This window comes from Dicentrarchus labrax, unplaced genomic scaffold, assembly GCF_905237075.1.
Source record: "Dicentrarchus labrax unplaced genomic scaffold, dlabrax2021, whole genome shotgun sequence".
Lineage (NCBI taxonomy): Eukaryota > Metazoa > Chordata > Actinopteri > Moronidae > Dicentrarchus > Dicentrarchus labrax.
The window spans coordinates 8,268,648-8,293,404 of record NW_026136708.1 but is presented as its reverse complement, the minus strand read 5'-3'; the positions used below and the strand labels follow the sequence as shown (position 1 = coordinate 8,293,404).

The following is a 24,757-nucleotide window of genomic DNA, read 5'->3' as shown; positions in this document are numbered from 1 at the left end:
TTGTGCATTTTAACTACAATTCACATGGATGACATCAGCAGAGAACCTATGCCATCAAATATTTTAATTTCCTGTTCCACTATAAGTTACCAATACTTTTGTGCACTGGCTTTCAGGTTTACTGACACTGCTAAAATCTGAATTGTCCATTATGTACAACAGACACCACCAATTTAGAAACAGGCAATAAACTGCACCTTAACGGGGACATGTCATCTGTTTAGTTACATTGTACAATAGCACCATCTGGTTATTAAATGAAGCAAACAGTATAAACATAAGCTAACAGACTTTTCAAAAGAAACCATACATTTCTATTAAAAATCATTTTAAACAGGGTAATGGGGTTTTTTGTGTGACAACACCCAGCAACTAATCCGAAGTTGCCCCTTTTATTGCAGGATAAAACACACACACACACACACACACACACACACAGTTCTTTTGTCCAAGCCAATTTTTTTATTCTGTACAGCAGGATAACATTTAACTTGGTAAAAACTGATGGATGGTGATGACCGTTTTACTCTCAGGCATTGAAGCACTTAGGAGTTGGCATTGGGTCCCTTCTTCTTTCCAAAGGTGGGCACAACATTCACGAAGCGTCTGTTGTACTGGATGCGACGCTTAGCACGGCCAGTCTTCTTTTTCTTCTTCTCCTGCTTGTCAACCTGGAAGAGGGTTACAGGCATCTGTTAGTTCTCTAAGATAATGTATTTTAATGTATCCATCTTAAAGACTAGCACATCCAGAACAGAACACATTTTCATACATATACAAGCATTCTAAGTGCTATACAATGTGTTTTTAAGGTCAATAAAAAGGGGTAAATGTATGAGTTTGTATTATACTGGAAGATGAGGTGCCAGAAAGTGTAAAATCGATTACCTTGGGTGTCTGTCCCCTCACTTTTCCGGCACGGGCCAGAGAGCCGTGAACCTTACCTGAGGAGAGGAAAAGGAGAAATGGAATAGTTAATTGGGACAAACTAGTTCAGACACTGACGTACACATTTTTTCAAAACACTAACATCGGGTCCATAATCTAATAAAACATTTACATATTGCGTGTATATGTATTTATTGAGGATGATCTTACATATAAGGGCTTGCGGCTTGTTTGGGTTTTAGCCAGCAGCACACCCAGACAAATTGTTATGTGCTCAGTCACAATTAAGTATTTGTGATCAAAGAGAAACTTAAGCTTTTGACTTTGAAGGCCAGCATGTGTACCATGTTTTTGTGTGGATGAGTGATTAATCTTACTTTGAAAACACAATTTCAGTCTTTTAAAAGATTATTGAAAATTCTGAGTGATGAGTTTACATCGCTCCCTGCCTTCAAAAGTATATTCTTCCACAAACAGTTGTGGGTTGCACCAGTGCACTCACCTCCCAGCAGCCTGCCAGCTACCTCCAGGGTGCAGTGCTCTGAGACACCGCAGGATGCCAGGCAGGAATCATCCTCCAGTGGGCATCCAGCAAGCAACAGCACCTGATCCTCAACCAGGAGACCCTCCAGAACCTGGACATGGGCCTAAGAGACACCAAAAGAAACGTTTTTATTAAATCCCTTCCCACATGGGTTCACACAGATCAATGACATCCAAATTATGACTAGTTTGAAACCAAAGGTCTGGTGTATTCTCACCAACTTGTACACATTTTACCTTGATCTGGCCAACAGTCTCCTGTCCGGTCACCTCAAGGGTGTGAGTGTTCTGGGCACGCAAGAAGAGCTGCATCTTGATGCTGGAAGAAAACAATAAAGGGCCAAGCGTCTTTAGTACTTTTAAATACTATGCGGAAATATGCTTGTGGATTTATTTTATGAACACTGACTACTAACCCCGCCACGTTGTGCCTGTGTCTGAGACTGTTACATAAGTTACACGTATAAATACACTAACAAAAGTATACCTCGTCACAAAACTGGGAAGTTTAAAATGGATGAGAAATAGTGCCGACAACGTGCCGGGAGCTGGAACTGACTCGTCTCTCTTGGTATCTCGCTAATGCTGTGCTAGCTTAACTAGCCGCATGGGGCACGCGTTTCGTAAAGTCGCTTACAAACACGCAAAATGTTTCGTAATTCTTCTAAATAAAATGTAAAACGTGACAAATTATGATAAGGTTGCTCTATTAGATTACCAAAATCTACCAGGGTCTAATATATTTAGGTTTTTTCACTTAAATTGCACAGGCCTTACCTCGTTTGATGCTAGTCGTTCAACGCTAAGCATAGAAAGGGCTGTTTAAGGGCCGACACTGCGCATGTGCGGACTTACGTAAGCCTTGTCAGAATCGATGGCCACGCCCATCACGCTTTGGAGGATGGAAGTATTTGAGAAAAAAGTTGTTTGTGAATCAATAATTGCTTTTGCAGTTGTTTGAACCGGTAACAACTCAGTGTGTTGCATTTTAATAACACAAAGCTAAAACACGTCTGAGAAATCAAATTAAATTACAATTAAATATTTCCTTACAAGCTCATTACAAGATACTGTGGTTTGAGAAGGCCATGGTTTATTTGGGAATTTAAAACTAAAGACTAGATTGACTTCTGTGAGTCAGCAGTATGTATTAAATAAATATTAAGCTGTCAACTCTTTATATTTCACTGTAAATCACTGCTCAATATAGGCAAAATGTAATATTGTTACATATTAGGTGATCAGAACATGTAGATAAGATTATTTCTGTGCTTAAATATAAATACTTAAATGAAGAACTGTGTGTAATGTCTGTAAATATTTCATAAAGATACTCAGCAGTACTTTGAGCTATTAAGGAATGAAAAGGATGATGAAAACAACAAGTGACATTTCAGGATATCAATCTCTTTATTATGAAATCAAGTCAAAATAAAAAAGGAGGAACTCTTCATTGTATTTATGGAAACATAACCATGAAATATTAAAAATCTTTCAATTTGGGAAGAAACACGACTCAGAGGTACATCAATCAATGCCTCCTTTACAAGTTTAATCTTTAAACACAAAGAAAGAGACCAAACTAAGTAATCCGATCTAAAAATTAAAAAGCTTTTATCACACAGGGAAAAATAAACTGCCTTCACAAATAACATGCATTAATGAACCCCAAAAAAGCAGCCAGTGTTGGAGATGATGGATGTAGCAATTGAAGGTTTTTAAAGAACATGACTGATCAACATGACTGCCATGGAGGGCCAAGTGTATTATATTCCAAACAATAGCTACAAAGTGTAATTTAACTGATTAGCACACTTTAAACCAGAAAAGGAACAAATCAGTTTCTGTGGTTAAAATCTCCATGACACCCTGTTAAGTAGTCTTGTTCAGAGATTTAGGCAGGTCAGAAAGGATGCTTTCCTCTGAGTCTCCATCTTCATGCCAGGATTGTGTCCATCATGTTGGGGGAGGAGGGTAGTACTGGTTATACTGGCCATATTGGTTGTACTGGCCCCAGGAGTTTTGTCCCCAACCGCCGTATTGTTGCTAAAAATAAATAAATAAATAAATTTAAAAAAAGAGAAAAAAGTTGAGTAACCTGATCACTGAACATTTCAACAGGCTTAAAGAAAACATGACTTAACATTTCTAGTTTTGTCAACCCATTGTGATTAAAATAAGTTCTTACTATAAAATACACATAATAAAAGCTGTATATGGCCATACATGCTGGTGTGACAAAGTCAAAGTAAGTTTATTCAGTGCCATCAACTGCTCAGATAAGAAACCTACCTGGTACCAGTTGTAGTTGTATGCAGAGTTGTTGGCCTGTGTGTCTGTCAGTGCGTTTGCTGCACCTGCGGAAGGGTCATCTACACGTTGCCTCTTGGCATCAGGTTCTTGAGAGCTGGAGACAAATAGTTTCAAGTTAGTAAAATCCCTTGCTAGTCGCATTGCCGAGATTAGTATGGGATGCTGTAGTACCTACACTACATTGGTAACGTTTTAGAGGTGCTACAGTCTGTCATACAATGAAAAACTAACTACAGGACACTTTAGTTGGACTGCTATTATTTGACAAACTTATGAATTTAATGATGTGTTGATGTGACCCAAGCCCTGTTCCGTTATCCACCTGTCATATCCGTTCTCGGCTTTCCTCTTTGAGGGTTCGCTGTCTTTCTGTAGTTTCTGATGTTCCTCATATGCAGCCACAAGCCTACAAGATTTTAAAAGAAAAGAAAATGACTCAATGTCAAACATGACAACCCCATTCATAATACTCAACCACTGTCTAAAAGTAATTAAAAACTCACACATTGATGTCACTGCCAAAGTCCTCAAGGAACTCGACCTTGCGCTGGCTGAAGAGAAGGCGGGATTCAAGAGGCATCGGGCTGTTCAGGGCCCGGTCAAAACAAGCCAAGATCTCAGCCTCATTCTGCGTCACATCTCCACTGTATTCCAGCTCAAGCAGGTTTAGATAGAGTTTTGGACTCGTCTGTAAAGCCACAAAATATTAGCATGTCACAACCTTTGCGATATAGCCTGGGTGAAAAGTTATAATATAATTTTTTTATTGCATACATTAAGGCAGTTCATTATCTTTAAAAGTAATGTGGACTGTTTTAAATTGTGCTCAACTGAAAAACTGTCGAAGGTCATCGACCAGCTCTCACCTGGTCTTTTTCAATAGCATCCAGCAGCACCTTCCTGGCTTTGCTCAGACTTCTCTGCACCTTCATCTGCTGCCTGGCCAGCTTCACAGCATAGAACGATGTCTCAGTAGCATTCTTCGCAGACTCCATGGCCTCCCTTAACAAGGCCTCCGCTTCCTCCAAGTTACCATGACGACGCTCCAGACTGACTCTCCGAAGGCGCACCATGGCCAGACCTGGGACTGATGCTTCTAGGGACTTCAGGATGCCACGAGCCTCATCTACGTTGCCTGGGCAAAGTAAAGCAGAATACTGTCAGTATGACCAAACTTAGTCAAATTAAATGCATTCTTGTTTTTAAAAGTCTGTATCACTATGTACACATGTAGATACACCCTAAGAGGTCATTTATTCATACTCAAAGAGATACTTCTCATAAACTTTTGGTAATTTCACTGTGTTCAATTTGCAAGTTGCTTTGAGTGTCACTCACCTTGCTGCTCCTCGAAGGCTGCCCACAGCAGGTGGGTGGCTGGTTTCTTGGGCAGATGGATGGTACACGCCTTCTTGTAGACATGTCTCACACCATCAGTGCTGTAGCCCTCTAGATATTTTGCATACTTCAGAGTGAAAAAGAGAAAGCGAGTTGGAAGAAATGCAGGAGAGGACAGAGAAAAAGAACAGAGGAGAAAGAGAAAGGCAAAAGAGACAACATATTTTAAACCTAAATTTTCAGTTGACAGAAACAGTGAATTTCTTCATTGACAAGATCGTTTTTAGAAATTTTCTGTGTAAACCCATCAGCACCTTCATGGAACCAATTAGATAAGTTTCTGTAAGGTAGTGGGAGACGAAGAAGATGCAACGTAGTAGTTGGCAAATGCTGCAGTCAAATCTTGTGTGGCAAGCTGGCCATCCCCTAATACAACAGATACAGTCACATATCAACGTTACACGCAAAGAGAGTGCAGGACGATTTACTGTGTCGATGTGATATCATCGTGGATGGGGAAGTGCAGGGAGGTAGCGGGAGTGAGAGAGGGGTAAAGGATACATTACCTTGGTCCAAAACTCTTCGTAGAGTGCGCAAGCGATGAGGCATCGCTCAAAAAGAACGACCACGCGCTCTGGTGTCCCGTTTTCAATTTCAAAGTCCAGGTACTCCTTCCAGTTGTTCAGCTGGGTCTTCTCTAAGGCTTTGACGTGGAAGTATGGTCTCTTAATCTAAAAAGACAATAATAAATGTTTGTTTTACGGTGTCAAAGAATAAAAAGAAAAAATGTCCCCCCCAAGAATTAACATAGTTGTGAAGAAAACAAGAAACATACCCCTTCTTCAAAGGCCCAACGCTTGCTGACTTCATGTTCGTTGTGGTTGAACACTTCCTGCCGAACCTCGATCACCTTGTGGCGCATATTCTCGATCTCTGTCACTCTCTACATAAAGACACACACAAAAAAACACATGGTCAACGCCCTCATGTACGTGTCACCATATGACATTCTCCACTTGATGTCAAAACTGCTAGTCCTGCAGCCAAAGATTTACATCACCATGAGCTTGCCAGAGACAAGAAGCCTGTAGAGAGGGGGGAGGTATGTATGCACCCTGCATATCAGCCTCTGGGTGCAGGTTCTGGGGTCAATGGGCCACGGTTGATCCTTTTAGTTTTAGGGCGAGTCCCTGACTGGATGCCAACTTGAATCCCCCCCTGGCATTCAGTGGCTTGGCTGCTGACATAAAGACACCTCTTCAAACCTGAACACAGCTTTCTTTCCATCTCATCATGGAGAAAAGGCAAGCTCCTGCTAACCCCCTGCAAGCAGTACTTTTGGAAATGTGTCTCCCCTGCAGGATAGTTGAATTTATACCTTAGCAGGGTCCGAAAGATCCTCTGTACCAGGTGGTAGCTCCTCCTGGGCAACAGGTGTCTCGTCATCTTCACCGACCATTGCGGATAGGCTGGCTTTAGAGAGCTCAAGTCTCAGCTGAACAAACTCCTCTTCTGACAAGAAGTGTTTGGGGTTGTTGCTCTGCACGTGATCTTTGAACCTGCAAAGATTAAAAACGGGCAAATACAAGTTAACTCCAAGAACTGTTTCAAATTATGTTAGATGTCAGTGTTATTTTATTCAAAATGGCTTAAAGGGAAAAAATGTCTCTCTGTGTTGCATGGAGCTAAGTGAAAGAAAGAGATGGCCCAATTCTGGTCAATGTTTACTTTACATTTATAAAGAACTGTATTTTTTTAACTACAGAGAACCTGTGTCTCTGGATAACACTGAGGAGCTGATACAATCAGACACAACATGTCTGCAAGAAGAGTTTTATTCTGTTTCCCCACCACCTACCTCTGGAAGTGCTGAGAATACAGCTGGGTTGGGATGCCCAAGATGCGGTCATAGATGGCGGTGACGTTAGCTAGCTTCTGCTGCTCTGTCTCCCAGTTGACGAAGGACTCCCACAGACGGTCTGAGCGAAAGTCTGTGCCTGCCGCAAGCACTGCATGTTCATAGGCACTAATAGAAATGAAAAGGAAAGATCATGAATTTTTTTTTTTTTTTTATGTGTTGTCTCATTAGCCCAGCTAGGTTCAAAAATCATAATACATGAACTATTTGCGATTACTAGTAATACAATTTACTTTAATTCAAACATTTATACAGAAAATATGGACGATGATATTTCAACTGTAGACAGTTTCTGCATTCAAGTAAGAAACACATAACACGGAAAAGGGGAAAAAATACTAAATAAGTAGTTGAGTAAGAGTGTTTCACTTACGCTCGAATGCGTCCCTCAGTCTCTGGGTCACTAGGGTCTGAGTTCTCTTTGATGAAGGTCAGGTAGTGCAGCCACAGGTCCACACTGAGAGGAATGGCCTGCAAGCCTCTTCTGTACACCTTGGGAGATACCAATCACAAACAAGCCTGTCAATGGCTGAAACTATTTTACTACATTCATTAAAGTGCCTCTGTCGTTGTCACTCTACCTTAATGCCAAAACAGTCTCTACAGGACCAGTACTTAGACACAAGTGCATTGTGTTGATTCAGTGTACCAATAAAATAATGAATTACATAATAGGGACATGGACAGAATAGTCCAGCTGGTGACCAGCCAAATATTTAATAAGTAAAAGCTAAAAAAAAAAAACAACTAAATACAAGAAAGCAACAAGTGTGTCTGTGTGTGCCCAAAAATTATGATATTTACCTCTTCTGCAACCTGTATATTGCCATGCTTTTTCTCAATATCAGCATACTTCTTCCAGTAGCCATAGCAGTAGGGATAGCGTAGGAAGAATACATCAAATGCATTTCTCACAGCTGTTAGGACATTCTGCAAAGGAGAGGTAAAAGCAAAAATAATCCATGTTACTATTTCACTTTTAGTATAATAATCCAGTTATTCTGAATTTCACTAAACTCAAAATGTAAAAAATAAACGTTCTTTAATTTTAGTAACAAACTGAACATATTTGCATGTCTTCTCTTACCTCTTGCTCCACATACTGCAGCAGGTAGACCCAGCCGTTGAAGTCTTCTGGGTTCTCCTCACACCCTTTAAGGAGTTTTTCAAACTCACTGGGCAGCTGTAGGTCTGTAGAAACAGTCATTTCTTCTGTTGTCTCTTTAGATGGTTCTTCCAGCTCCATGCCATCTTCTGTGACCTGTGGTGTCTCAGTCCCCTCTAGAGAAGTTAACAAGAAATCGTTAAAAAATAAATTAAGTGGGATTAAGTAAAGGAGCAAGCAAGGTAAATTACCAATAAGAGGGATGTTTATATTGTTTGCTGCACATATCAACCAATGACAGTTGGTATGTGCAGTGAGGGAATTTCCCCTGTACCCTGCAATTTAGGGTAGCTCAAGAGTACTTTAGTACTTTTAGTATTTCTTTACTTTTGGGAATTGCTTAGTAAATGGGTACAGTAGGATGTTTCATCGTAATAACTGCTAGCACTAATCACTTGCACACTGTCTCCCCCTGCCTGCCCCTGTTTTGGTTTAACTAGGGGCAAATTGGGATAATTAGTGGACCTGTTGGCGTTTCCAGCCAGAAACTCCAGAGCGAGGGAGAGGCTACGTGACTTTTTCCTGTGTGGTATTGTTACCCTGTGCAAAATGATGATGCAATCATGGGACACTAATGTGCTTGTGATTCCATGAATTGAGGGATATTGAGTAGCAGAGAGAGAATTCTTGTGCATTTTTAACAGTGCTTATCTTAGTCGAGTCTCTTCAGCCCTGCCACCCTGGAACACTTTTCAGTCTTAAAAAAACAACGGGTGAACGTGACGTGATGATGTGACGTCACGTCACATGCATTTGTGGCAATAGCTTATCAGTAGCGCGGCATTTCATTTTTGCAGTTATCATGACAGCCCTAAAGACCACTAATGTTTGAGTGAATGGTTGAATGAAGTTTTGCTCTGTTCAAGTAAACTAACTAATCATGACAAAAAGCAAACAACTAAACAACAACTATTCATTACCTAGACTGCCGTATGGGACAACAGCCTCTGGCACTAAACTCTTCTCCTGACTGTCTTGCTGAGACTCCCCAGACTCTGTTTTGTGTTCTGATGGCGGTTCTGGCTGTTCTGGCTGTTCTGCGGGCTGTGGTGGAGGTGGAGGCTGCTCCTCTTGGAAGAGCTGAGCACTGGCAAGCTGAAACTGCTCCACAGCCTTTTCCACAGATCCCAGCTCTGTTGAGTTCATTTGTTGATTTGGTTGCTGCTGTTCCCCAGGAGCATCCTGGGACGCATCTGAGTCCTCAGGCAAAATGTTGGTAAGTGGTTCTGGAGCAACCTGGTCCATGGACCAGGGAGCAGCTTGGCCTAGAACAGGAAGGTCAGGAAGAAAGGCATCCCCATTGCTCTCCATGGCAGGGGACTCAGTGTCCAGCATTCCAGTAATGGTGTCTTCTGAGAGATGCAGGCCTGTTAAAAAGATTGTTGGATTATCACCAGAGCAAAAATACCAAATATTCCCTGGGTTGGGATTTCTTTGCCATATATGAAAGTAAATTTGAAATCTTTAGGTTTTGGAGTGTTGGTCAGACAAAACAAGGTAATCACAGACATCACAGTTGGGCTTGGGGAAATTGAAATTGGCATTTTTTGTGGACTTAACAACTAATTGGTTAAGAAAATTATTGGCAGATTAAGCAATAATAAAAATACAAATACAAGTCTAGTAGAATTATAGTAAGGTATAAGGCAGTCTAGAAAAGCTAAAAATTACAATTCTAGCTGTACAATGAGCCAATATTAACAACTTGGACTTCATTGAGACATAGTGTATATACTTTCAGTTATAGTCTTATATTTTCTATCATATTTTGTAATGTTTTATTTTAAGATATCTTGTTGTACCTCCACTTCTGTACTCTTTTTGAACTACATTCCCCTATGTGTCCATTTTAAGTTTCTCCTAATGGGGACAAAGAAAAAAAGTAATCTTATCTTAGACTATTCATCACCTCAAACATTCACCTTCATCTAACTTGTGTGGTAGCATGCTCCACTTTCTAGCATTCAAAAGCAAACCGATTTCACAACTTCCTAGTTCAACACTTAGTTAATAATTATCTTCAAAAGTGGTACGTTAACAGTGCTGCTCCGTATTGTAAGTTGCAATATCTCATACTGATATTTTCAAACGTGAACTAGCTTTACACCAAAAAAGGTCAGAAGCAGCAGCAGCTGGCGCTACAGGACACTTCCTTGTTCTAACATTAAAACAGACGCCAGCTTTAGCTTAAACCCTTGCGTTAGCTACTAAAAATAATGCATCCACGTGATCGGTTTCTTAGTTAAATAACACCGCGCATGACTCCTAAACTTCACGATACGTGTTCTATTAAAATCGATAAATGTTGACTTTAACTTTAGCAATGTTTGCTTTTTTGAGACCATGTTGCACCCGCGAGGTTGTTTGCATAGCCAAAGTTCAATTAGAAGTTGGGCCTTGAGTCCCATCTATTTCCTGAGAAGTATCACTACGGTGACCAGTGGTTGACGTTAGCTTCACATTAGCCCTCGTTTAGTAACATTAACGTAACGCTGAGCGTGAACTCAAATATCAGCTTTTAGTTCGTAAACTTCACTTGTGATCTTACCAGGGCTCTGCATTGGGATAACAATCGATAACATTTTAAATCTCACTCACCTTTTTCTACCTAGAACAACTACAACGTGCTAAGCGTTTGCCTTCATCTCCAGTTAATAGTCGGTGCCAGCGGCTTCCCCACGTTAGCTAGCCGGCTAACGTTGGCAGTTTCACTAACGTTAGCTCGGTACCACTAGTAGCTAGCGTTAGCTGGCTATATAATTACCACAATTTTAGCCACATTACAAGAATTTCGTGAATAAAGATGCGTTTCGAGGTCTTACCAGTATTTTCCATCAAATTTTGGTCAACTTCAACGAAACTTGTGTGCAGCTTTTCGAAGTCACTTGATCTAACCTACAATCGACAGGCGCGCTTCGCCCACCATTCTTGAGGAAGAGCCGAGGCAGAGAGTGCGCATGCTCAGCAGAGCGCCCGCCCGTGTGTGCGGGGAGGGGGGGGGGGGGGGGGCATGGCAGCAGTTACATATTAATATTAACGTTATATGATATACTATTATTATTGTATATATATAGATATAAAGATACATAACCATAATTGCAATAGAGAAATGTCTAAGATATATGTTGTGAAACAGTGTTGCCATTCAATAGTTTATTTACCAACTCTGGTACATAAAAGTGTTTTTCATCATTTTATTATGATTATTATTGTAACCATTCAAGGAAAATTTGTGTTTATGCTATATGTTTATGAAAAAACAATATACGGGTTGATAATGGTTCAGAGGAACCTGAATATGGTTTTGTAAATCTTCTCAATATATAATAAAAATAAATTAAAATAGTATTGAGCAGCCAGTCAAAGGAGCTGTATTACATGTATTAGCCTAGAGTAATATTTCAACGGCACTGATGCAAATACGTCTTTTTAAATTATTAATCCTGAGGCTTTCTGGAATCACTACTTCTTACTTCTAGTAACTGCCCTCATAATATCCTACACCCCAACATGACACAGGTTCTTCAGTAATTATAGGGTAGGTCGTGTTATTAGCCCCTTTTAGTCAGTTTTAATAAGCAGGTGTTAAGTATTTGTCTGCTTTCGACAGTCTGAGACGTAGTTCCCCCTCACAACCTCCACGTCACAGACTGATCATACAGGAACCTCTTTGAATGAATGATAAGACATGTCGGAAAGACCCGGCCGTAAAGCCTCTCCTGAGATCATTAGAGCCACTAAGTGAAACCTTTAGATCTGTTTCATATAGACAGGCCTAATGCTTGAGGCAGACGTAACATTGGAGCAGATTAAACACATAATGAAAGCTCAAATGGCGTCAACAGTAGCTGATGGGCCGGTCTGCAGTTCAGTTATTTGAAGCGCGCATGCGAAATGGCGTATGATGCCTTTGGGTACAGTCGGAAATCTGAATTAAATGTAAATTGAATTGTAAAATGAAGTGATAGATAGATAGATAGATAGATAGATAGATAGATAGATAGATAGATAGATAGATAGATAGATAGATAGATAGATAGATAGATAGATAGATAGATAGATAGATAGATAGATAGATAGATAGATAGATAGATAGATGCTCATAATAGCAAGGCTAAGACAGCACAGTGATAGACTAGACTACTTCACCAAATCGGTGGTGGAGCACCAATAGAGATTAAAACACATATGACAACATAACCGCACAAGCACCATATTGACATCACTGACTGAATGTTTCATGTAGAATATAGTAACACTGAAGATACAAGTGGTCTATTACGGGCCCTGAACTGCTGCAGGCCCCTATGCAACTGCATAACTTGCATATACTGTATATTTACACTGCTGCAGGCAGTCATACATCCAGTCAGGATACTCTCGGTTGTCAGGTTGTTAACCACTCTTCTTTATTCTGTCTCGTCGTTGTCAGTAGTCCTGTCAATGTCATGTCATCACTGAACTTGACCAACAAATTAGAGCAGTGTGTGGCTGTGGGTGTACATTCATAGGTATGTTTTCATTGCAGTATAATCACCTGAAAAGTAGAATCATTGTGTTTGTTACCTTACAATGGGCAGTTTTTATCCACAGAGAGAGTGTGGGTCGACTTCTACAAAGTCTGCAGTGTTGAACCGCCATGTTTCTACAGAAGCCCAGAACAGGCCACTGTTTCTCTTACTACATGCTTGGAAGGCGAGCGGTATTCGGTTGGTTGCAACCTGCAACTTCACTGCTAGATGCAACTAAATCCTTCACACTGGTCCACAAACACTTAAACTGAAGCTAATCTGCTTCATCAGGACTCATTGGGTGTGGTTTAATCTGATTGGATTGTCAGTGAGTAAACGACACACCAACTGTCAACAGATTTTGATTTAAATATTGATAAATCCTGATTGGTGCAGAGAAGTATGTGACATTACCTTTTTCTAACCTACAAAATAAAGAAACCTCAAATGTAACTTAAACTGTTCTAACTATTAAAAAATAGTGTGTTTATGTAAGATACCATTACATCGCAGCTGACTGAGAAAATACGTTTTCAGGAGCTTAAAGTTACTTTTTTTAATCAACCAACATACAGACATACATCTGTATAGAACATACAAAAAATCATCCAAAGAGCAGTAACCTATGTAATAAATAACAATAAAAATAGCCCATAGTAATAAATAAATAAGTATAATTATTAAAATATACAATAATAACAATACATATTATAGTAAAAAATAATCAGATAAACACAACTAGAAGAACATAATACAGTATACGAACACAAAAGTGTATCCGAGCTCCTGTGCAATGCTTTTATAGTCGGATGTTTTTTCGAGTCTTCTGATGTCGGAGCTCGAGAAGAGCTCCTGAACGCAGCACTAGCGTGTGTGAGCAGTGTAGAGGAAGTGGCGGCTGATCTGGGTCCGCACCTTTTCCGGTAACACAGCACCGCCACCGCTGTGACTGAACGACTGGAGAGAGAGAGAGGGGGAGAGAGAGAGAGAGAGAGAGAGAGAGAGAGGGAAGAAGAGAGCCAGAGAGCGGCAAGAGCGGGGAGAAAAGGTCCGGGGACTGGGGGATGATTGCCGCAGACGCAGGTATTTAGCCCGCTCTCTATGTTCATTGTTTTTGTTTTGCTTTTTTCCATCCGCCGAGAGAATATTTTTTCGGATCCAAAGTTGTCCTCTGTACTAACACCCCTCCCTTCTCTGGACCGCTCTTGTGTCACAGGGGGAAGAGAAGAAAGTCGGATGAATCAATGACCTTTTGAGATCCTCTGGATGTCCCGGTGCAGAAACGGACCGGAGAGCTCCTGTTCGGGTGTATTTTAATGAGAACTGTGCTTTGAGATTCATCGACTGGAATTGGCTAAGGGCAAGTGTGGACAGCCCGGCAGCCAAGGAGGAAGTGGGAACCCCGGGCTTGGACAGGGCCTGATTTATAGAGTAGGCTTTTTATTAAAAAAAAAAAAAGGAAAGAAAAGAAAGAAAAAGCTACTCTGATCTTAAGTCGAACCCAACTGAGAGTAACAGGGTTTCTGAAGGAGGCTTGAAATGTGGATTTTGACGGAAGTCTGAAAACAAGGGGATGTAATTTTTTCTTCCTACATCGGAGGGCAGTGGATCATGAAAATATATCCCCACCCAATTCTGCGAGGGCTACACACACTGTGCTCCCACTGAATGCTCACCCGCTCAGGTCAGACCCCCGTAGTCCAGCTATTTGTAGTGGTCTGTCATTCAACTGTACACACTTGAAAGTCGCAGCCTTTTTTTTTTTTTTTTTTTTTTTTTTGAATATTGACACTTGTGTCAGCCCACCGCTGCCATCACGTGGAGGGCTCTCAGCACACACTTGAAATTGTTAACTTCTCAGCTGTATTGAAAACCACTTCTTTTCTCTCATTAGAGAAGCCTTGTTTTTTCTTCTAACAAAGTATTTATGCACAACAAACAAAATGGGGAAAGTGCTGGCAAAGATTTTTGGCAACAAGGAGATGAGAATATTGATGCTTGGACTTGATGCTGCTGGTAAAACTACCATCTTGTACAAGCTGAAGCTGGGACAGTCGGTCACCACCATCCCCACTGTTGGATTCAATGTAGAGACCGTCACCTATAAGAATGTGAAGTTCAACGTGTGGGACGTGGGGGGCCAGGACAAGATCAGGCCACTTTGGAGACATTACTACACCGGCACCCAGGGCCTCATTTTCGTGGTGGACTGTGCCGACAGGGACAGGATCGACGAGGCGAGGCAGGAGCTCCACCGAATCATCAACGACCGGGAGATGAAGGACACCATCATCCTGATCTTCGCCAACAAACAAGACCTCCCAGATGCCATGAAACCCCACGAGATCCAGGAGAAGCTAGGCCTGACCCGGATCAGAGATAGGAATTGGTACGTTCAGCCCTCGTGTGCAACAACAGGGGATGGACTATACGAGGGCCTGACCTGGCTTACCTCAAACTACAAATCCTAATGTTCCTCCCATCCATCACCAGCCTGGAGACTTCAGGGCAAAGAAAGTAGCTGAGAATGCAAACACGAGTTAAAAAAAATGCAATCTGAAGCAAATAATACCACAACCTCTCTGCTGAGTATATATGTCAAAGAGAGTAGCAAATATATTTTGTTTTATTTTTCTTTTTTGATAATGATGACTTCACTATAACCCCCCTGGATTTCATTTAAACAAAAGACAAATTGTTTTTGGTTTTTTTTGGCTGGCTTTTCTTTTTAGTAGTTTGCTTTGGTTCACCTTCTGTATAATCAGTACTGTTTAAATATACAATAAGCTTCATTTTGAGCTCTTGGTGCAAATTCTTTTGTTCTCCTCCTTTTTTTCCTTTTGTATCATTTCTTTCAGGGGACTTTGGGACACGCTTAGAGTTTTCGCCCCCTTTTTACTTAGCTCTCATTCAGTATTCTCATGACCCAGCTACATGTCCAAAGGATGAGAAAGTCCCGAAACCATCGACCTACATCAGCATATCACTATCGTGGCTCAAACGGCCTCTGTCATTTGTAAGAATGTGTATAATGTTTGGACCTCGAGAAAAAAAAAAAGCAACTGTTTTCATAATTGATTGTACCGGGATGATTGAGGAAGTGTGATCGTACCTATTTCCTGTGCTGTGATTACATCCATCGTGTCTGCTGTGGCGGTTTTAGTTTGAAAGACACTATGTGGACGCTGGATATACACACACACTGTGATACGGATATATACTTTTGTTGTTTCAGGGTCTGAATCTGTTTCCACCAGTCTTATTATCACCTCTTTTCTTTCTCCCAGAGCTTCCATTACTGTTGGGTATTTGTAGTTTCAGCTGCCTTAGGAGGGTCCCAGCTTACAGGTGTCCCAAAATCAAGACGGTTGTCTACGACAGAAGGTATGCTGAGCTGCTGAGTTTGCACTTTGGGATGGAGGAGAAGGAGGGTGGGAGGGGAGAGGGTGGGGGTTACTAACTAGCTGGCTGTGCACATGTAGATTTTCTGTGACTGACTTTTGGACCCCAGCAAGTGTTTCAAAATCCCCAACCCCCCCACCACCTCCAACGTAGGTGCTTCAGTGACTGCTACCTTCCTCTTCTTCTTTTCTTTTTCTTTACCCATCATCATCATCATCCACTTGTACACTTTAAGGTCCTGCAGGCACACGCCAACCTTCTGTTCATAGTTCATAGATACTGCTCTGTTTCACTTTTGTTCCCCTTTTTTTGCTATGCTGATGAAATAATAAAAAAATATATCCAGATCAGTACGGAAGTGACGCCTTTTCAATAAGCAGCTGTGATCGTTTAGGAGCAAATGTAATATTTCACTTCTGAAAAAGTTGAGCTCGTCAATAGAGGAAGTGAGAGTTTCGAATGGTTGAAAGAGGGACTAGTAAGAACAAACTGAAGTGAAGTGAGCCTCGTCCTGTTTCCTTTCTGCACTTGCATGTGTGAGTCACTGGCTGTGAATAAGTGATGAGATCTCTAGTTTCAGGGTAGTGATTGCCGATGGTCTTATAGTATCACTTTGTCGAACGGGGAAACTGACTCCACGTTTGGCTTTTGACATTTTCAAACAAAGGTAGCAAATTTAAAGCGGTCATGTGGAGTTGATCCAACTCTCGAACCGTTGAGGGGTAAAAGTCAACCAGCCTAAACTTTTAAAGAGAGCACAGAAAGAAACAGGACTCAGAGCATTATAATGTTAACCACTAACTTTACATGTGTATTTAAAGAAGGGTTAAAAGTAAAGTAGGATATTTCTATAAACCGGAGGTGACACATTTCTTACTAACCAAAATTTATATTCTCACCATGATAAAGATCTGACTCTTTGGTGAGAATTTGCTCATGAGCAGAGCAAATTCGGGTAACTGAGAACTCAATGAGAGCAGTGTCTTGTGTAACTGCTGAGGTTAGGGTGACAGCCTCACGAAAGGTCAGCCTGGCATTTTGCCCTGATTATGTGAGTCGCCGTAAGGCACAGACCTGAGATCAGGCCACAGTTTCAGAGCCATTCTTTTCCCTCAATTTTGTTTTTTAACTGCTGTACTGTACATCTCTGCTCATGGGTTTCCAAGGCCATAAAAGCTGTGTGTGTAATGTCGGCTTCCCCTCTACATGCATCGAACGAGGCGGGTGTGAATTGTGGGTAGTGACATCACTGTGTGAAGTCAGGAAACGCTTGAAAGAAGAAAATAGTTGTCATGGAAATTGGTGGTGTAGGTCGGTGAGCAACAACAGTCACAGTGTGTCAGATTGAAGATAAACACTGACAGGTAAAACACTGATTCCAGAGCAGGTTTATGTCTATAACTTTCACCTTGCGTGCTAAGCAGTAGTAGCACAATGACCACTATCCAATTTCCTGGGAAGATTACATTTTGAAGGTATTAAAGTATGTTACTATAGCAGTGTTCAGGAGAGTCACAGTCCAGGAATTCCTGTGTAGGAATGCTTGCTCTCTATCTCTGTATTTGCTCATGTGTTGTTTGTTCTGTGGCTGCTGATTTGAAGTTTGACCTGTTGCTGTGTCAGGAGCCGTAGTGTGCATGTGACGTGTCCGGGATGAAGGACAGGGACCGGCAGTTACACAAAAGATAGACACACAAATGATACAGCCTGTTATCTCTCCTGAAACTGCTCTCACTTTCCAGTATATATATATTTTTTGTGAATTAAAAGCAACACTTGCAGGAATTCTTCATTTTCATAGCACGCTATTGTAATGGAGCCACTTTATTTGAACAGTTGAGGGCAATGCCTCTGCAGCGTCAAGTATAATCCTGTTTGCTTATGATTTTTTACATTCATGACTTCCATTGTGCATGTGGAAATTCCAAAGTGAAATCTACAAACTATTTTGCTTTTTTCTAAAGAGAGGAAATGTGAAAAGGGAGAGCAGTTTTGAAACGGCTCCTGATGTTACATCAGCGCTGAATCTGTGAATCACGCTGCACATGTCAGAGGCCTTTTGTACAGCTGTCACTGCGCTCAGCAGCAGATGCACTGCACACACTGGCCGGTGTCAAATGCTGTCAGGCTCACCTGTGGCCCTCAGTTTGAAGGCATGACTAAGGAGTTCACATTGTCCCTCTTTTTCAATTCAATTGTGTTTTTGTCAAGAAAAACCTGCCTCAGAAGTTGCAGACACTCATACCATCCTGAAGTTGTGGTGATACAAACACAATTCACCCTGCAATCTCATTCATACAGGCATCAACAGTCACATCAGGACTTTAGATGTGATTCACTAGAAATGTGTTTCCTGTGGCCAGCCACCCAGTAAAAGCTGCTGCGGAAGTGTTGGATTTGAATGAAAGCCTGAGCAGACCTGCTTCGTTTTCTTTCGCGTTCAGGTTTAGCCATTGTATGTCGCTGGGTGGGGGTGGACTGGACTATTGTACGCCTTTTTCAAGGGGGTGGTTTCAAACAATACTTTCAAATCGAGCTCATTGGCAGTTCCCCTGTCATTTGTTTACTCAGGGCAGGCGTTCCTCTTTGATTTTAATCTCGCTGCAGTTCTTCATTCAGCAAACCAGGAAACATACAGACAATGTGCATTTCATCATGAAAGAGTCTTTCACTCATGAACTCATATTTTAAAAGCCTCTGACATTGCTTTCTAGAAAACAGTCTCTCCCCGGTTTGCCCGGTGCTCAACCAGCTGTTTATGATGTTTGTCATGCCACTGTAAATCTTTAGTCTGCTTGTCTACAATCCGTGCCTGTACAGCGTTTATTCGAGTGAAAGACACACAAACACTAACACTCATACAGTGAGATCTAGAGTTGAATAGACACACTTTTCATCGTTGCTTTTGTCACACCTCAGGCAGTCTCCGTCTGTCTCTACCCACACTTGTTTCCATAGAGCTGGGGAGTTTAGAGATGGTATGCTTACTTTACTTAAAGAGTCAGAGGCCAAGTGGAGCACTCAGACAGTTTCACCCTCAAGCATTTTTTTTTATCCAAATGTGTATATGTGTTTTAAATGTTAGTTGGGCTGGCTGGTGTAGATATGTACAGAATCTGTGGAATGGAAAGCAAACATATGCAGAAGTTTTGACAATAGAAAACATAATTGCAGTGCATGGATCACCTACAGTGAGGCATAGCTGTATGTTAACAGTTCTTCTTTTACACTTATGATGTTGCATTGGTATACTTCCTTTATGTTTACTGTTTTATTATTTAAGATGAAAGGAATTGATTGAAGCTTAGCTCATTTATAAGTTTATAAGCTTAGCTTAGCTTAGCTTAGCATAGCACAAAGACTGGAAACAGGGGAACAGCTAGCTTGGCTGTGTCCACAATCGGCCTAACAGCACCTCTAAAGCTCACCAGTTGACACGTAATTCACACAAAAAACGTGTTAAAACTACAATTTGTTGTTTTATTTGGGGGTGGGGGGGGTTTATGTATTGGACTGTTTTTTGGCAGGGAGCTGTAACTTCCTGGGGTGTCCGTTGGCTGCCTGGCAACAGCTTCCAACCAAGAAAGAATTCGGTACATAACCCCCTGTATAAATGCTGAATTGTAATTGTTGCACTGTAGTTTTTGTAAGAATTTAACAAATGATATAAACCATGTTAATGTGTGTTTAATATGAATTCTTTAGTAGCTTTGTGTTTATCAGTAACATGAATCTGTTTTGGGAAAAGCATATAAATTATGCAAAGACTGCAGCCATGACATGTGTCTATCAAATTGGAAATTCATAAGAAATCTGTCTATCAAGTAGTTAATTGAAAATCTTTACTTTATAATCAAACATCACTGCCCATCACCCGCAAGTGAGTTTGGACAATTTACATTACAGCCATTAATTTAGCTGTCACAACCCTGCCCACCGTCAGCCTTCAGGTACCTCTACGCTTTTCTAACCCAGGGCAGTGCATCCTCCAGTTGCCATGGGCAACAGAACTAAAAAATATTGTGCTCCTCAAACACACCCCTCTGCCTAATCTTTATCTAGGCAACTCTTGTTCAGCTCCTCAGTGATAGACATTCACTCTCAGATTGCTTTTGTTTTCCATCTTTTTTAAAACCACTGTCCCTTGAATGAAATATGGTCTGCAGTTGTCTTCACAGGCATTTCCTGTCCAACAACATCCGACATTGGCACACAAAGGGACTTTAGGACCAGCTGGATGGGCCGCAGCTACAGCTCAGAAAGTCTCAGTGTCTCGGTTGTCATGGGGCCCGTTTAAACAGTGTCATAAAAGCAGCATGCAGAGTGACATTCAGCTTCCAGGCAGTTGTAAGCTCCTCAGAATCTGTCGCACATTGCGTTTCCCTCCGCCCTGGACAATGTGCTAATAATTATAGGGAGCCCGAGGCCTGTGTTTGAATTTGGCGGAGTGGGAGGGATGTGTGCAGCAGCAGCAATTCAGACTCACAGATGTAATTAATGGAGGCTGAGAATTGAAAGTATTGCTTTTTCACACCCTTTAGAAAAAACTTCTTTATCACTGTCTTGAAAAATGTAAAATAAGAGCAGGTGGAGAAGACTTGCATAAAACTAGGAAAAGAAATACCCTTAGGCCAGGTACACAGATTTTCCCTTTGCTTCACAGTGTATTTAATCTATATATCATTGGTGTGGTTTTGTACAGCCATGATGGCTTTTGTGGGCCAAAATGTCTCCAATCTTTCATGTTACATAAATGAACACGAAGTGCACACTAGAAAAGAGTCTTTTATTGAAAATGATTACTTTTACTGTAGTTGCTTCAACAGATAAAAGCTATCTGAGACAAATAATAGGAAGCACGTGATTTTATAATAACAGAAAGATGTTTCCTCTAGAGATAAAGACCTAATCAGACTGTAAATGTTGAATTGTGTTTTCGTTTGTGACAGGAAGTGACATATGCTGCAACCTTCCTGTGTGACACATGGCACACCACAGCGACAGATGGACACATTCAGATAAAAAACGATTAACAGGGTAGTAGTTGTAAATACAACAGACTGCGTCTTAGATAAAACAGTTAGAACAGAGTTAAAGTATTGTTATTCTGTGGTAAATTATGTGTCTATTAAACAGCACTGTAATTACCTGGACTGGCTTTCTGCTGTGTAACTCAGCCATAGCAGTGCACGGTTCTTTAAATATAAGTTTGACCAAGAAAGGTGCAATCAACATCATTTATAGCTGTTTCTTCTTCAGTTAATGCCCTACTGTTACGCCATCTTGAGTGGTGACAAAACATTTAACAAGACTCACGATGCCTTAACACATTCTTAAAAAGCTGCGGTGATAAAACCTGTTGAAGCCAGGTCAAAGGCTGCCACTCACACATTGTGTAATTATTAATAGGTCTGCTGTGGAATACCGTCAGACTGAACAGGGAGCCAATTACTCTAAATGCCGCTCTCTTTCTCTCTGGTGCCTGTTGGCAACCTCCCGCTTACACAAACACAGAAATAGAGTCACCAGTACAACTTTCATCCCTAAATAACACACAACACTAAATCCAAAAATAACCCGCCACACACAGCCTCCCCACCGGCTCTTATTAATGACCCGTCTGAGGAGCCATCTGCTTTTGTGTAAAGGACTCAGCACAGCTCATGCCAGCAGCTGTGTGTGTAGCTTCTCTGTGTGTCTGCTTGGGTCATGTACATGTATGGCAGGTTGTTGGCAGGTGCTTCATGGAGCTCAATGATTTGTGAAAGGAAGTCTCAGCTCACTGGTCAGTGTTTAAACTGAGCTGCAGTTGTCCCATTGAGGTCAACACAAGTGCAGCAAGTACATCATGAGCTTCCAAGTTTCCTCAGGTTGCAAGAGATTCAAGATTCCTCTATTGTTACATGTAGAATAGTCAAATTCTCAGGTTTTGTCTCCTTTATGTTGTAGCAACAACAATAAAAGGAAGATTAAAAATCTGTAAAGCGTACTAAAGAAAACACAATATAAGAGCTGAAGGGTTGAAGAGGAGTATAAAACTGGAAGATGAGAGTTTGGAGGTTTTCCACTGCACTTTTTAAATTAGGTTATAATGATGGTTCTCCTTGCAAGTATTGCATCTACTCAGTTATTTTTAGTATACTGTGATGCAACATAATTGATAATTCATTTGAACTGAAGTACTGGAATAGATCAAGTGTACTGCCTAACCAACTGACTACAAAGGTTAATCTTGTCACATGTGGGGCAGCTTTGTTTGGTCCATTTCTGACTTCTGACTGGCTCAGAAGTTGCTTCTATGAGGCCCTAAGATAACTTCCTCGTCTCCTGCTTCTCACATGATCTCACGTCATCTTTTCGTGTCTTACTCAATGGTGTGCTAAATCTAAAAACACCATTATGTGCAATCAAACTGACGCAAAATCAGCACATATTTCAAAACTGTTGAAACTATACTGAACAGGCTGTACCGTCTGGCTGTTATCTACAGTATATACAGTCTATTGCCACAGTATATAATGCCTTTCATTTTCAGTGTTTTGCAACAAACCTGCTTGTGTATGCAATTAGTCTTCCCTGTAGGGAGCCAAAATCACTAGCAGAGCCTGTTGTGTCCCAGTGCCCATAGTGAATGGGAATATGCTGAGCCATCTGCAGTTTCATGCCTGCTCTATGTAGGAGTCTGCCTCCTCATCAAGTAGAGGGAGTATGGTGTCTCACACACACAGACACACGCCCAGCAGGCATGTGTGCACCCGTGCATCACAGGTAGGATACTGTCTTTTTGTTACAAGCAAAGCCGTCATGCACGCAAACAAGCAGGCCGTGATGCTTACACTATAAGAGATGATATTATGATTTGTATTAAAGTGATTTAATAACTCTTGTTGCTCTGTTTGGTATGCATTATATCCGAAAGGTTCTGCTTCACCAGTCCATCTAAGCTTCAACTACAGACAGGGGAAACAGGGTTGCTAAATTACAGGAATACCTTTTCTTTGTTTGCTCTTGTCTCTATGGCAACGTTGACAAAGACTCAGCAGCAGATGGCTGTGGCACATCTAAGTGGTTTAAATTGACTGTCTTGACTCACATCCCTTACACGCCATTCTTCTTTTAAATATCTGTTTTCATCTTTTAAATCAGCATCAATTAAACCCAGATTGAGGAAGTCGGTCCAGAGGCGTCTTTAAGTCACTGATACACTGACATTCTGGGAATACATTGTGGAGACTATCCAGTAGTCACATTCATCGTGAGGTCATGTCTGGTGGTGGACATGCAACAGGCTCCTAATCCAAAAACAGTATCACACAATTATGTGTATAGAGAATGTGTGCGATTAAAAAAGGGGTTTTCTAATCTATTTGTCTCATCTGTTTTTAATAATGTGATTTACTCTTGTGGTTTTTCGGTATGTGTTCATTTTGTTATTATTACGTATATATTTATAGTTTGAGAATTTGTGTCTATATTTGCTACTTAGAACACGAGTAGAGTTACTCCAAAAAGGTCCTTATTTGTGTATATCCTACATAAGCGTGCACTTTAATAAATGATCAGTGGCTACCTCTTCTGCTATGTTTTGCTTGACTTAAAATGCAGCCTGCCGAAAGCTGCATAATGATAGCAGAGATAATGCATTCCACATGTTCACAATTAGGCATACAATCTGACCTCTGATTTGCTCACCAAATATGGTTTCTAGATTACTTGTGTAATGCAACAGGTTTATTCACAACTACACACTGTGGACTACAAATTCCTTTCTAGTTTGGCTTGTTAGATCTCCCATATCCATGCCAGTGACATAAATGTCAAAGCAAGCTGCCATATATGGAGATTTTGCATTTTTACGTGATGGCTCGCTGAGTTGAACTACTGTACGGTATTTGTACATCAGTACTACTGTATATTTTGTGAACTGTGACAACAAATACTACTCAGCAGCAGCAGCAGCAGCCAGCTGAGACATGTGTGATTTAACTCATGACAATATGTCTGGCTGACGAGGCCTTCATAGAACAAAGTGGCTGTCAATCACAACTGCCATGTCCAATTTATTTTATTAATTACATCTCTGTGTTGCTTTAACTACAAGAGGATGACAGAACTGATGACATCATGGAAAGACAGTTATATGAAGTATTTCCTATTTGTGGCAGCGAAAAGAAGGTTTATGAACAAAGAGTCAGCTCTGTAATGAAGTACCCTTCAGCAAACTGATGACTCCTCTGCATATTAATGCACAACCATAATCATTAAATATTTTGAATCAGATACAGTACCTGAGTGGATTTTATTCATTCAGATAATTCTTTACATTGTAAATTCCTGATTAGACAGGACTGAGTAAATAGTCTCCACAGCACAAACTGGATCCTTGTCCTGCTGATTGATTGTTATGGCCATAAACAACATAAATTAAGGGGACCAGAGAGGATTCCTCCTGCATGATGGGAGCAGGACACATGTTCTAGTTTAATGCTGAAATTGAGCCAAACAAGGACAGGGATGAAAATGGAAATGGAGGGAAAACAGAAAGAGACAGACAAAATGGGAGGTATAGAGAAAGATAGAGATTGAGAGAGAGAGAGAGAGAGAGAGAGAGAGAGAGAGAGAGAGAGAGAGAGAGAGAGTGAAAAGGGTGTGACCTTAATCCTACAGTGGGAAAGTAAG

The 24,757-nt window shown here is 41.0% G+C and overlaps 3 protein-coding genes across 3 annotated transcripts; 1 reads left to right on the top strand and 2 right to left on the bottom strand.

Moving 5' to 3' along the window:
- Window positions 1-439: 439 nt before the first annotated feature.
- faua (FAU ubiquitin like and ribosomal protein S30 fusion a) lies at window positions 440-2,291 on the bottom strand. Its single transcript, XM_051408030.1, has 5 exons — window positions 2,209-2,291; window positions 1,669-1,750; window positions 1,391-1,535; window positions 889-944; window positions 440-671 (listed from the first exon to the last, which is right to left on the bottom strand). The coding sequence occupies exons 2-5, from the start codon at window positions 1,741-1,743 to the stop codon at window positions 546-548; spliced, it is 402 nt and encodes a 133-aa protein (XP_051263990.1). The 5' UTR covers window positions 1,744-1,750; window positions 2,209-2,291; the 3' UTR covers window positions 440-545.
- A 526-nt stretch (window positions 2,292-2,817) lies between these two features.
- Window positions 2,818-11,145, bottom strand: prpf39 (PRP39 pre-mRNA processing factor 39 homolog (yeast)). The gene is made up of 15 exons (XM_051407979.1): window positions 10,988-11,145; window positions 9,086-9,532; window positions 8,088-8,281; window positions 7,805-7,930; window positions 7,374-7,492; window positions 6,941-7,108; window positions 6,461-6,641; window positions 5,918-6,025; window positions 5,649-5,813; window positions 5,083-5,209; window positions 4,611-4,879; window positions 4,248-4,432; window positions 4,067-4,150; window positions 3,724-3,838; window positions 2,818-3,477 (listed from the first exon to the last, which is right to left on the bottom strand). The coding sequence occupies exons 1-15, from the start codon at window positions 10,998-11,000 to the stop codon at window positions 3,388-3,390; spliced, it is 2,391 nt and encodes a 796-aa protein (XP_051263939.1). The 5' UTR covers window positions 11,001-11,145; the 3' UTR covers window positions 2,818-3,387.
- A 2,452-nt stretch (window positions 11,146-13,597) lies between these two features.
- On the top strand, window positions 13,598-16,428 carry arf6a (ADP-ribosylation factor 6a). The gene is made up of 2 exons (XM_051408025.1): window positions 13,598-13,759; window positions 13,893-16,428. The coding sequence occupies exon 2, from the start codon at window positions 14,620-14,622 to the stop codon at window positions 15,145-15,147; it is 528 nt and encodes a 175-aa protein (XP_051263985.1). The 5' UTR covers window positions 13,598-13,759; window positions 13,893-14,619; the 3' UTR covers window positions 15,148-16,428.
- The last annotated feature ends 8,329 nt before the right edge of the window (window positions 16,429-24,757 follow it).

Coding starts and splice junctions, on each gene's coding strand:
- faua (XM_051408030.1), bottom strand. CDS start 1,743: ATGCAGCTCTTCTTGCGTGCCCAGAACACTCACACCCTTGAGGTGACC. Junction 945..1,390: donor AGCTGGCAGGCTGCTGGGAG/GTGAGTGCACTG, acceptor TCCTCTCCTCAG/GTAAGGTTCACGGCTCTCTG. Junction 672..888: donor TGAGGGGACAGACACCCAAG/GTAATCGATTTT, acceptor ACCCTCTTCCAG/GTTGACAAGCAGGAGAAGAA.
- prpf39 (XM_051407979.1), bottom strand. Junction 7,931..8,087: donor TGCAGTATGTGGAGCAAGAG/GTAAGAGAAGAC, acceptor TCTCCTTTGCAG/AATGTCCTAACAGCTGTGAG. Junction 6,026..6,460: donor ATCTTTCGGACCCTGCTAAG/GTATAAATTCAA, acceptor GTCTTTATGTAG/AGAGTGACAGAGATCGAGAA.
- arf6a (XM_051408025.1), top strand. CDS start 14,620: ATGGGGAAAGTGCTGGCAAAGATTTTTGGCAACAAGGAGATGAGAATA.